At 40.7% G+C, this 13,339-nt stretch overlaps 1 protein-coding gene across 1 annotated transcript in view; it reads left to right on the forward strand.

Moving 5' to 3' along the window:
- Positions 1 to 457: 457 nt before the first annotated feature.
- Cckbr (cholecystokinin B receptor) overlaps positions 458 to 13,339 on the forward strand; it is a 26,671-nt gene continuing 13,789 nt past the window's right edge. Inside the window, exon 1 of the mRNA XM_013035592.1 lies at positions 458 to 548. Within this exon, the coding sequence (XP_012891046.1) occupies positions 458 to 548 (91 nt within the window). The remainder of the gene's footprint in view (positions 549 to 13,339) is intronic.

Here is a 13,339-nt window from a genome sequence, read left to right on the forward strand (position 1 = left end):
TGAGAGGCACAAGCTGAATAGTAGCTGACAAAAGAGGGATTCCAAAATGCTGGGGTTCTTGGAAAATAGAGAATCAGTACTGAGTCAAAGTGAAGAAAGTTTATTCATGACATGACTGTAAATGTGCACAGGCTTGTATGGATATATTCACATGCCTAGGCTGCCCATCAGATCCCACACTACAGCATCAGTTTTCAGCATGGTGAACGCTAGGGGTTCCATATAATTTATGGGCCAAAGCAGATATCTCTTCTTTTTTCTTCTTCTGTCCCAGGCCTGGCTCCTAAGGCCAAAGTTTTCCTGCATTCAGAGTCATTTCCAAGGGGACATTACTTCCCTATATCTTTTTCCTGGTCATGTCCTATCTCTACTACCAGATGTTGGAGCTGTCTGGTATCAAGCCCTCCTTTTGAAAAAAAATATTATCTCAAAATAGAGAAGGGAGAGTATAGACTACATGGAGTGGAATATCATGATCAAGGACACCAGAGATGAGGATGAACATTTTGGGAGTTATGGAGTAACTTTGGTACATTTGGAAGTTACTGGTTTGGGGCAGGAAAGATGTTAAGGAAGTTTGACATCATTTCCATGTCTTCAGATCTGAGCTGTGCTAGATGGTATTTTATTTTATATTATCTATTATTATTGTCATTGTCATTATCATTAATTTTGCCAGCACTGGGGCTTGAACTCAAGGCCAGGGCACTTTCCCTTAGCATTTTCACTAAAAGCTGATGCTCTACCACTTGAACCACATTTCCATTTCCAACTTGGTAGTATTTTAAAAAGAACTCAACTTGTTAAGTTAAACTTTATATGTATAACTGAGTGACAGACAAGTCACAGGAGAGATTACTTTTTTCTTGAATTATTTAAAATTATGTAGTTCTTCTGTGATGTCTTCTTTACAAGGTGTAAGATTCACAAGGCCGACATTAGGTCTTGTTAGGGCCAAAATTGTGCCTGGCACATAGCAGATGCATAAATACCACAGATACTGTTTGTTAACCAAAGTGAGGAATGTTGAACCAGATACATGCCTCACATTGGAAAATGTTTGAGCATTTCTCAGATTGTTCTACTATCTCTGACTTCAAATCCTGTTGAACTAGAATAGAAGGGTGTTCTATAAAGCCATTTTGATGGTACCTGAGGATTCATGGAACTGAGAATAAGCTTTTTGTTGACACATGACACAGTGTATGTCTATCCCCAGTGAAGGCTCTTTTAGAAGTGCTTCCTACCACGACCTAGAATCCTGGTTTATGGCACAGAATGACAGCTGGCTGTTTGGCATATTCTAAATGCAGAAAACACTCTTCCAGGTCAGATATTCATTTTTCTCTGCCAGAAAATGCTACTCCTGGGGGTAAAGTTAGGCCAGGATGGGCAGAAATGAACACAATTTTAACTTCCTGGAGTAAATGAAAAAAACATATTAATTAATATGTATCAAACATTAGTGTTTGATATTCATAGAATATATAACATACATAGTATATATGAGCAAATATAGTATATACACTATGTACATACATATATAGTATGCATTATATATGTGTATATGTAGTATATATAAGTATATATACTATGTATATATGTGGATAGTATATATCATGTAGTGATATACATAGTACGTATAAGACAAATATGTGGCAAGAAATTTTATTAAATAGTCATTTAGGTGTTTAAACATTTTATCCCTCCCCTTACCATAAGAAGATACCTAAATCTTTACAGCCCTTAAACATAAACTCTTTTGAATTGTAGGGTCAAAAACAGAAGCTGAATTCCAGTGGCTCATGCTTGTAATCCTAGTTACTTAGGAGGCTGAAATGTAAGGATCTCAGTTCTAAGCCAGCCTGGGCAGGAAAGTCAATGAGACCCTTATCTCCAATTAACTAGCAAAATGCCAGAAGTAGAGCTGTAGCTCAAATTGTAGAGCACTAGTATTCAGTATCCAGACCATGAGTTCAAGCCCCAAGACCAGCAAAAGGAAGAAAGAAAGAAAGAAAGAAAGAAAGAAAGAAAGAAAGAAAGAAAGAAAGAAAGAAAGAAAAAAGGAAGGAAGGAAGGAAGGAAGGGAGGGAGGGAGAAAGGGAGGGAGGGAAAACAAAAGAAATGATTAAAAAGTGCCTTAGATATTGTTTGTGAAAGCCCAGAGATCCTAGGTTTTTCACCAACAAGTCATTTAGAGATAAAGTGTATCTACCTGCAAGGGCTTAGAATGGAAGAAACAAGCTACGGACCTAAGAAGAAAGAATCCAAGACTGAAAAAATGTATGACATCTTGAAGTTATTAGGTTTGTTTTTGTTTTTGTTTTCCCCCTACTGTAACATATTTCCAAATTTTAAGCAGCAATCATTGATTACCTCCCAGTTCTGTGAGGCAGAAACACAGGTTCTATTTAGATTTCTCAAGACTGAAGTCAAGGTGTTAAGCAAGTTGGGCTCTGTGTGTGTGTGTGTGTGTGTGTGTGTGTGTGTGTGTGTGTGTTTTATTGTAAAAATACTGTACAGAGGGGTTACAATTACATGAATATGGTAATGAGAAGTTGGGCTCTTAACTGAAGCCTCTGGAGAATTTACTCCCTCAGGCTGGGAATGTGGCTTAGTGGTAGAGTGCTTGCCTAGCAAGCCTGAAGCTCTGGGTTTGATTCCTCAACACTACATAAACAGAAAAAGCCAGAAGTGGCGCTGTGGTTCAAGTGGTAGAGTGCTAGCCTTGAGCAAAAGAAGCTCAGGGTCAGTGTCCAGGCCCAGAGTTCAAGGTCCAGAGTTCAAGCCCCAGGACTGGCAGAGAGAGAGAGAGAGAGAGAATCTGCTCCCCAGATTATTCATGCTACTGCCAGAATTCCATCTTTTTGAGCTTCCTGTTTCCTTGATACATGGCATCTTCAGGCCAACCAAGGCACATTAAATCTCTCCCATTGTACAAGTGTTCCACTTCTACAACCAGACTGAGAGAAACACCTCTTCTTTTTTACAGCTCATCTAACTAGATTAGGTCCACTTGAATACTCCATAATGATTTTTCTATTTTAAGGTCAGCTAACTATTAACCTCAGTTACAACTGCCATGTTGATGAGAATCACATCTGAATACAAAATTCTGTCAGTCACAGTCTCTGGGGGAAAAAGGGCTGAATCCCACTCTCACAGTGAGTTGGAGGTAGAGAACTCTGTGAATTGAGTCTTGGAATCTGGAGAATGATCACTATGCCAGAGCAGACCCTAGAGCCTCGGGAAATACCCCCTTGAATAAGGTGCATACCAATAATAACCACCATGATCCAAAGGCCAGAGGCCTTATCCCAGATATACAGAAATGCATAGATAAATACAGAGAACAGAAATGTCACAAAACACAATTGAGATTAAACACTCCCCCCAAATAGGTAAGTAAAAAAAGCTTAAATGAAGCTGGTGCCCAAAGCTCACGCCTGTCATCCTAGCTACTCAGGAGGCTGAGATCTGAGGACTGCGGGTTAGAAGCCAGCCAGGCAGGAAAATCTGTGAGACTCCTATCTCTGGAAGTGGAACTGTGGCTCAAGTAGTAGAGCGCTAGCCTTCAACAAAAAACAAGAACAACAATAATAACAAAAAAACTCAGGGACAGCACCCAGTCCATAAATTCAAGCCCTCTGATGGGTACAATTTAAAAAAAAAAAAAGCTTAAGTAAAAAAATTGCAAAAATCAAGAAATGTCCAAGTTTTTAATTACAGAAAAACATAACCATTATACATACATATCATTTGGTTCTCATGACAGTGTTAGAAAGTTTTCCATTATTATGCTCATTTTTCCAAATCAAACTGAAGCCCATAAAGCAAAAACAACAACAAAAAAAACAAACAAACAACCCACTAAATTTGATTTGTTGAGAAGTAACTTTATGTGTACCAGACCCTGGCCCCAGCGTACTGTCTCCATTCTTCCAACTATATGAGAAAGATGTCATTGTTTGCCCTATTTTGAAATGAGGAAAGTGAGGCTCCAAGATTCTATCATTTGCTCAGTATTACCCAGCTCCTAAGTTAAATGCAGTGAAACCCAGATCTGTCATAATTTCTCTTGGAAGGAGATAAGGAAAGGGACTGCCTCAGCTTGAGACCAGAGCCAGGCAAGCTTCTTCCTCGGCTGGGATGACAGTTGTGAGCAGTAACTATGGCAACCAGGAGAGAAGGAACTAGTGGTGCAAGGCAAAGTTTGTGAGTCACTGACAGGCTGCCCAGCGTGATGAAGTGTGCTCTCCAGGCTGCAAGCCAAAGACAAGGGACCACCTGCTGCTCTGGAGAAGAGCTGCCAATTCCAGCTGAAAGGGCGGGGGGGGGGGGGGGGGGAGGAAGGAGAAGGACCCCCCCACCACCAGGGGGGGGAGTGGCGGGAAAGGGGGGGGGGGGGGATCTGCATGCATACAGTTGTGAGAAAACAGGGGTTTTAGCATCACTGCTAGATTTCTTGGAATGGATCCAGGCCACTCAAAAGCCCTCCTGCTGAGAGCACCGAGGCTTGAGGTTTAGCTCTCTTCCTAAGTCCTGCAGGATTTAGGGTCCCACCCACTCCTTTCCTGGGTTATGATTACAGGCTACCTTGGCCTGGCTAGGATTTGGGACTTACACTCCTGTATTTTCCCTGTTAGTGACTCCTCTATAGAAGCTTCTTGTACTTACTCCACCCTTTTCTTTCTTAGTGTTTGGATGCTAATTCTGGAAGACAGATGGAAGTAATGTATCAAGCTTAGGATTCACAGGATGAGGGACTGTTCAACCCAGGGAGAGAGCAAGGGCACACCAGGGGCAGGAGGCAAGGTGGGTGGATCTTGGCTGGTTTGGGACTGAAGGGGGTGTTTAGCCTGGTGCTAGGATCAAAGATGGCCTGTAAAAAATGGCATCAGAGACATGGCCCAAATCAGAGAAAGTGTTCAGCTGGTTTTAAAGTAGAAGAGATGGGAAAGAGCAGGTAATTGGAGCCAGTCAGCGTTGGGTTTTCATTCTGAAATAGCACTTATTAGTCTGCTCTACAAAAGCTAGCAGTGGTAAAGTAAGCAAATGCTAGAGAATTGAATATAAATTAGCAAATGAATTAAAACTGTCTACTGATGTGTAGAAATAGTGACTTCTTAATAATGGTGGCACCTATGACTATTACTCATATGCTTCTAGCTGCAGTTTGCTGTTGAGGGTTCCTGGACATAGGTTGTTCAGCTTCTCAGCCCAGGTGTCTGCTGGCCTCTGGGCTGTATAAGTGATGCCAGGCTTGGCCAGCAGAGGGTGCAAGGCAATCCTTCCCTCCTCTGCCTACTGCCTATTTGTCCTCAGGATTGCATTGCTTTGGAAAGCCAGAGAATTACCCAATGAGAAATGGAATCTGAGGCACAAAGAATGATAAATCATTGAAGAAAGAAATCAAAGAAGGCATGAGAAGGTATAAAAACTTCCCACCCTCATGGCAGAAACGGTATTATGAAATGGCTATAATATCTAAAGTAATCGACATGTTCAATGTAATGCTCCATCAAAATCCCAGTGTAATTCCTTACAAAGGCAAAAAAAGTCAATCCTAAATTTCATATGGAAGTACAGAGCATCATGAATAGCCCATGTGATCCTGAGCAAAATAAAATCAACCCCAGAGATATCACAATATATGACTTTAAACTGTACTACAAAGCCACAGTAACAAACAGAATGGTACTAGCACAAAAACAGACACTTGACTAGCAAACTAAAACATCTATAAATAAGCCACCCTACTTACAGTTAGCTGATTTTTTCACAAAGTTTCCAAAACATCTGTTGAAAAATAAAAACAAAAAACAGCTTCTTCAACAAATAGTACTAGGAAAACTGGATATCCACATAAACAACACTGAAATTGGATTCCTGTCTCTTGTCCTGTACTAATATAAATTCAAGTTCTACAGGAAAACACTAGAAGATCTAAGCATAAGCAAAAAAAAATTTTTTGACTAGAACTCCAATAACTCATCAACTGAGATAGTGGAAATGTGAGATTGCACCAAACTAAAAAAGTTTTTGCAGAGCAAAATAGTCACGAGAGTAAGTAGATAGCCAATAGAATGGGAGAAAAATCTTTGCCAACTATATATCTAACAATGGATTGATAACTAGAATATACAGGGAGCTAAAAAAGACTATAGCTTTGGGCTGAGAAGGTGGCTCAGTGGTAGAGTGCTTGTTTTGCATACATGAGGCCCTGTGTTTGATTCCTCAGCACCATATAAGCAGAAAAGGCCAGATGTGGTGCTGTGGCTCAAGTAGTAGGGTGCTAGCTTTGAGCTGAAGAGCTCAGGGACAGTGCCCAGACCCAGAGTTCCAGCCCCACAACCAATAACAACAAAAAAGACTATAGCTTCAAAGAACCAACAATGCAACTAATAGATGAGCAAATGAACAGAACAGACAATTCTCAAAAGAAGTACAAATGGCTAATTAATGCATAAAGAAATATTCACCATCCCTAGCTACAAAGGAAATGCAAATCAAAACAACATTCAGATTTCCTCTCGCTCAATCAGAATGGTCATCATCAAGAATGCAACTCATAAACTTTTGGTAAGAATGTAAACTACTACTAGGAATGTAAACAACTACTATGGAAATCAGAATGAAAGTTCCTTGAAAAAATGAAAAATAAACATATGCTCCAGAAATACTACCCTTGGGCATATATCTGAAGGAATGTAAGTCAGGAAATAATGGAGACACTTACACACCCATATTCCTTACAGCCAGCACTTTTCAAAATAGCCACACTATGAAAACATCCCAAATCCCCTAAAGCTGATGAATAGATGAAGAAAATGTGATACATAAACTCAATGGAGTATTATTCAGTCATAAAGAAGAATAAAATTATGTCATGTGAAGGAAAATGGATGGGACTGGAGATTATTATGTTGAAGAAAATAAGTTAGGTTCAGATGGACAAATACTTTGTATTTTCTCTTATATGCAGAATCTAGACTTAAAAATGTGTAGACAGACAAAAAAGAAAACATAGCTGTAATTGTGAGACTGTTTGGGAGGATGAAGGGAAGAGGGAGATGAAAAGAGAATAAGATGGGGCAAATGATATCAAAATACATTGCGTCTGTGTGTGAGGATGGCTTAAGGAAAGTCACTGGAAGCTATTGAATAATAGAGAGGAAAGCAGAGCAAGGAACAAAAACAATAGAGAAGGATAATCTTATCAAATTACAAACTATGCAGGTGTTTAATATCATAGTGTAACTCCCTTGTACAATTAATAACACCAAGGAAATGAATGACAGGAAAGTATAATGGATTTGCTGGGGGATGGAGAAGGAGGATCAGGAAGGGAAGATTGAGAGAATAAAGGAGAGTGAAGAAGGCCTAAGCATTTTATCTGCCTGCATAAAAATAGAACAATAATAATTTTATCTGCCTGCATAAAAATAGAACAATAAAACCTGTTGAAATGGTTTTCAGAAATGGGAAAGATGGATTAAGGGAAAATGAGAGAGGAGGTGAGTTTGATTAGGGTATTTTTGATGCATGTATGGAAATATCACAATAAGCCCTCCCCCACACAACTAATAATGCTAATAAAAAGGTTTTAGAAAAAGAATGCTACTGGGAAATGGTCATCTGAACTCGTCTGTGAAAACTTCTTGTTTGCACTTCTGTGCAAGGACTGAAATCTGTCAGTGGTAATGCTGAGACATGACGCAGGAAGCTGTGCTAAATAAAAGCCGAAGGCAGCTCTGTTGAGGTCAACACCAGTGACTGGCTGGGAGCAATGCCTCACAGACAGAACTTTCCTTCTGCTTTTACTCCTAGCATACATGGAGCTGGGATCTGCTATAGGAGAGAAACCCGCTGCAGTTAAGTCCTTGGGGGTGACCCTGGCTCTCAGCATCTCCCTCTGCTTCTGTTTAGGTTGCCTTCCCCCCACAGCTTTCAGGGTCTTCCTTTCATTTCTGTGATGTGCACATATGCTTCTGTGCTGAACTCCTGCCTACACAATGCCTGCCCACACAGAAGGAGCTTCTCTTGGGATAATTAAACAGAAGAAACAGGCTGAGAAGTCAGGCAGGCTGCAGCAGGCAGGGATATTGAGCAGAGGAAAGAAAGCAGGGGCTTATGCTAGGGGAGAACAGAGGCATACACTCAGGGACTGGTTATAGCTAGACAATCAGACTTGGTTTCAGTTGTGGACCTTCACAGGTGAGCTAGGAGGGGTCTGATTCTGCTAAAATCAGAGCTTCACTAGAGGGCTAAAACAGCCAAAGGAGACAGGGCACAGTGGGTCATGCTTGCAATTGCAGCTACTAAGGAGATGGAGATTGAGAGGATTATGGTTCAAGGCAAGACTGCTCAATCCAGTTGGGTATAGTGGTGTAGATTTGTCATCCCAGGTCCACAGGAGGCTGTAAATATGAGGATCACCATCTGAAGCCAGCTCTGGGCAAAAGCATGAGACCGACCCTCTCTGAAAAATAACTAAAGCTGAAAAGATCTGGAGGCATCGTTCAAGTGGTAGGGGGCTTGCCTAGCAAGTACAAGGCCTTGTGCTCAACCCTTACATCACCCCCTCACTAAAAAGGAGACAGAGGAAGGTCATCCAGAGGGACTTCAACAAGTACCCTCAAACTATTAGCCTTTAGGGCCCCATATGACTTATTGGAGAAGAGAAAGACTGAGGAAACAGGCTAAGGTACTGAAACAGGAAAGGCAATGGCCAGAGAGGATCCCTGGGTCTCTGGGTCCATGGGTTTAGGAGGTAATGGAGGCATAGCCTGTTACCAGACTCTCACCTTACTCTGTGTGTGTGAGAGAGACAGACAGACAGACAGAAAGAACATTGGGTTTCCTGGGTAAAGTGTACATATTTTGTGGTCTTGCAAGCTATGTAGAATAAACAGTACTTAGTACTTAGGTAACAGATTATCTGGCTGACATTAAGCACCATATTCTCCTCTTTTAGACTATTTTTCTCCTAAATAGTTACTGAAGTGTTCAATGTTTTCCTCTTACTTCAGTTGTGATAGAGAATATTGAAAGAAGGATCATGCATGCAAACTTTGGCCCAGTTGGTTTGCAGCATGGGAGATGCAAACCTCCCCATGAATAAAGTTGCACGGTCAAGAATCCCTCTCTTGAAAAAGTATCAAAATGAGCCAGGCACTGGTGGCTCACTCTTGTAATCCTAGCTACTCAGGTGGCTGATTATCTGAGGATCGTAGTTCAAAGCCAGCCCAGGCAGGAAAGTCCATGAGACTCTTCAATTAACCACCAGAAAACTGGAAGTGGCTCTATAGCTCAACTGGTAGAGTGCTTGCCTTGAGCTGAAGAGCTGAAGGACAGTGCCCAGGGACAGAGTCCAAGCCTTACAACGGACAATAATCAATCAACCAATCAATCAAAAACGTAGCAAAACAAAACAGACCGCCTTGGCGGGTGAAGGCTTGAGGTGGAAAGACAGTTGCTCTCAGGACTGAACCTTAGTGCTACTTTAGAACACCTTGCACTTGCTTCTTGCCCTCTTGGGGTTCTGACTGAATTCCTGATAGATGATCCGGGTCTCTTTCCTTTGATTGCCCATAACGATTTTGCAATTCCTTCCTTGCTCCAATCAAAAGCCTCCCTGATTTCTGGTTCTAAGCTATCCTAGTCTCTCCAAATGCTGAGTGATCCTTGACAAAGGGAGACTTCTCTAATTTTAAGAAATGAGCATCTATCCTCTTATCACTATATTTTTCATCCTCTCCACTCATGATATCTTCTGTTCCCCACTGTAGCTATTACTTGGGATTTTCCCCCCTCTTTATAAATAATCTTCTCAGAATGAGATATAGTTCAGTAGTAGAACATTTACCTAGCATGTGCAAGGCCCTGGATTTGATTTTCCCAGCACTACCAAGGAATAATTGATTAAACAATTTCATTAAGTCAATCTACACCCACTACCTCCTGCCCCTCACCTCTCATTACTCCTCTGCATTTAGTTAGAGGAGAGAATACTAGTAAGGTCCCAATATGATGTAGTATAATCTACACAAGGAATTGTAAGCAATTCCACACTGCTGGAGCCAAGACTGACCATCTAACTGGATACAGGGCCTGTATGTGAGAGTTAAGAAAAGCTAGAAAGTAAATAATGAGAGAAATGGGAGTATGGTTTGAGAAAATATTGGAGAAAGGAGCATGTGTTCATCTGCCTGAGGTGCTATTGACACAATATCACAATTGGTTTAAACACAGATAGGTATTTTTTCAGTGCTGGGCACAGATATCCTAATTCAAGGTACTGACAGATTCAGTTTCCAGAGAGGATTGTCTTCCCGGCTTGCAAATAGATGCCTTCTACTGTACCTTCATATGATCTATGTGCAGAAAAGCAGATGGAAACAGATTAACATCTAGTCTCCTCTTCTTCTTATAAGGACACCAGTTCTATTGGATTAGGGACCCACTTTTATGACATCTTTTCTTAATTACCTCCTCTAGGTCCTATTTCCAAATGGTCACAAAAGCAGAAGACAAACTAATGAAAAAATAAGCAAAAAGAAAGTTACAAGGCATGCCGTTGTAGAATTATCATATTGGAAGGTGTTATAGAAACACTCCTAAGAGGCAACAAATCCCGACCTGTGATTTAGCTTCTCAGAGGAGCCTTGTTCTCCTATGGCACCTCTTCTGACATCAGGATATGCTTATATTCTCAACTTCTTCGAACACTCTCCCAAATCTTATATGAACTCAAATCAGCATTCTCCCACAAAGGATGGTATGTCCTCTGCAGAGAGGGGTGATACCTGTATCACTCATGGCCCCTGCACCACAGAGTTGGGGTACTGCACACACCAGGGCTTCTTCCACACTCTTGACAGACTCCTGTTACCTAAAGCTCATGCATTCCCTGTGTTACCCTCTTCCCTTCTCTGCTGACAACCACCAATCTTCCAGAGCCCATAATTTCTCACATGAGGCTTTGTCACCACTCTAGTAATTCTCTCCTCTCCATGTCCAGATGAGAGTTCATGGTCCATTGCTTCACCTTTGTCCCTCTGTTTTTCCATCTTATTCATTAACATCCTACCCATTAACATTGTCTCTGCTTGAATCCAACTGACTGAGCTCTGCTGGAAACACAAAACAAAACAAAACTGATGCCACTAGAAATTCATCCTCATCACAGCTCAAGTCCATCCCCCATAACTTCCATGTTGCCTTGTTACATTTCTCTGTTTTCCCACTTTCTGTCTCCTACTATAATTTCTTTGAACCATCTTCACTCCTAAAATATCAGTGTTGTGCGTGCACGCACGCACGCACGCACACACACACACACACACACACACACACACACACACACACACACATTTCACTTAATCTCTGGTAACCAGATCTCCAACTTCAATGAGGAAATAGGAACTATCAGACAACAACTCTCCACCAAATCTACAAATCCAAAATCCTAGTTAAGATGCCCACGAGGTTACTATGACAATAGTGAAAGGAAAATTACAAAGACTTAAGATTGTAGCCTTGGGTTTTTTTCCATGCAGAAAAACCAAGAAGGCTGAAATGAACCCAGAGCAGCAGGAGAGAGAAGGGGTCTGAGGGTAAAAATACAGTGTAATGAAACCCACCAAAAGCTGTTAGAAAAAGGAAGAAAGGAGAGGAATGGGAATAGAGAAGAAGAGATACATTTGTTCAATGTAGACTGTGTGCATATTAGGTTTATAAACTGCTTCATTAAGTGACAATGCCTTTGTACAACTGCTTATAATTATAAAGAAAATTTGGAAAGAAAAAGAAAAATCACAATGAACTTATAAAATGAACCTATTAAAATAATAAAAATACAACAAGTTTTTAAAAAATTATCTCAGATTAAAGGAAATGTAAGCTCCTTCCTTCCTGTCACTCTTCTACCCCGAGTGCATTGCCCTCACTGCACAATGGTGGATTGCCCTCACATCCACAATCAGCCTGCAAGAAGGAGCAAGGCAGAAAAGACAGTTCGCATCTTCCGTGCTAAGTGAAGCTGTACTTTCCACTGTCACCCACAGCTGCTGTCCCAGCCTTTCTAGATGCTAGGAAGAGATCTAGAAGTATAGTTATCTGGTTGGCCATGATTTCATCTACAATGATCCTCCTTCACTAATCTCTTACACTCAAAATTACTTCCTTTAAAAATTAAGATCTTACACTTCTGCTCTGAATTCTATACCTCCTCACCTCCCCCACATATTTTTCTCCTTTAACTTCAGTTTTTTTAATTGGAGTAACTCCATATGAAAATGTGTCCAAAAGTTCAAGTTCAAAACGAATATTTCATCCCACACTCTTCTCTACTTCTATCTTCTTTTCTTTCTACAATAATCACACACTCCAAAGAACTTGCCTGGTGGCAGCTAAGTTTCTTGCAGAGATGAAAAGAATTACATTGCTGACCACATAAAATGTATTTGAGATGCTCGACAGAATCCTATTATCTAGCTCCATGTTGTTTAAAATGCTGAGACTTTCTGCTTCTTGTAATGGGTCCCAACCAACTCTTTATCCTGCTAATTTGATTGGTTTAAGTAAGTACGTTTGACAGTGGATTTATTGGAATTGGGCCTTGTAAAGAAGAGACATCATCAATAAACAGCACAAATAACATAATACAATATAAAACAAAATACTTTAAAAAATACTTGCTTGAAGTCACTCAGTTTTTAGTGGACCTACCCTGTTTTCTATCTCAATGACCTCTTTAAAATGGTTCTTGCCAATGGTTGGAAAGGATCTCCAGGTCACACAAGTCAGAGAACCCACATTTTTCTTAGCTAAGAACAGCATTTAAATTAGTTCAGCACTATCCTTCAACCTTCCTTATTTCACTTTACGATGCTCTGCTCCCTTATTTTCGTCTTCTTCTTTGTCTCTTATCTGCTCTTTCTTGGTTTCTCAGAGACTAATTTTCCTCAATGCAACCTCTCTAGCCAAGTTGTAGTGCCACATACCTATAATCCAAGCACTCAGAAAACTGAGGCAAAAAGATCTTAAATTCAAGGCCAGCTTGGACTATATAGCAAAAACCTATCTCTTCACGATGTGGCTGAGTTCTCAATGTTTTACAATGCTTCTGTCACTAAGACCAAATTCTTTTCTAGAGACACTGATTTGGTTAGGACTAGTTGAATAATTTCTCTATCATGAAATTAAATGATTACTAATATTATTTTTTGGGGGGGTCAAGTCATGGGGCCTGAACTCTGGGCCTGGGCGCTGTCCCTCAGCTCTTCAGCTCAAGGCTAGCGCTCTACCACTTGAGCCACAGCGCCACTTCCGGCTT

The sequence above is a fragment of the Dipodomys ordii genome, unplaced genomic scaffold, assembly GCF_000151885.1.
Source record: "Dipodomys ordii isolate 6190 unplaced genomic scaffold, Dord_2.0 Scaffold216, whole genome shotgun sequence".
Lineage (NCBI taxonomy): Eukaryota > Metazoa > Chordata > Mammalia > Rodentia > Heteromyidae > Dipodomys > Dipodomys ordii.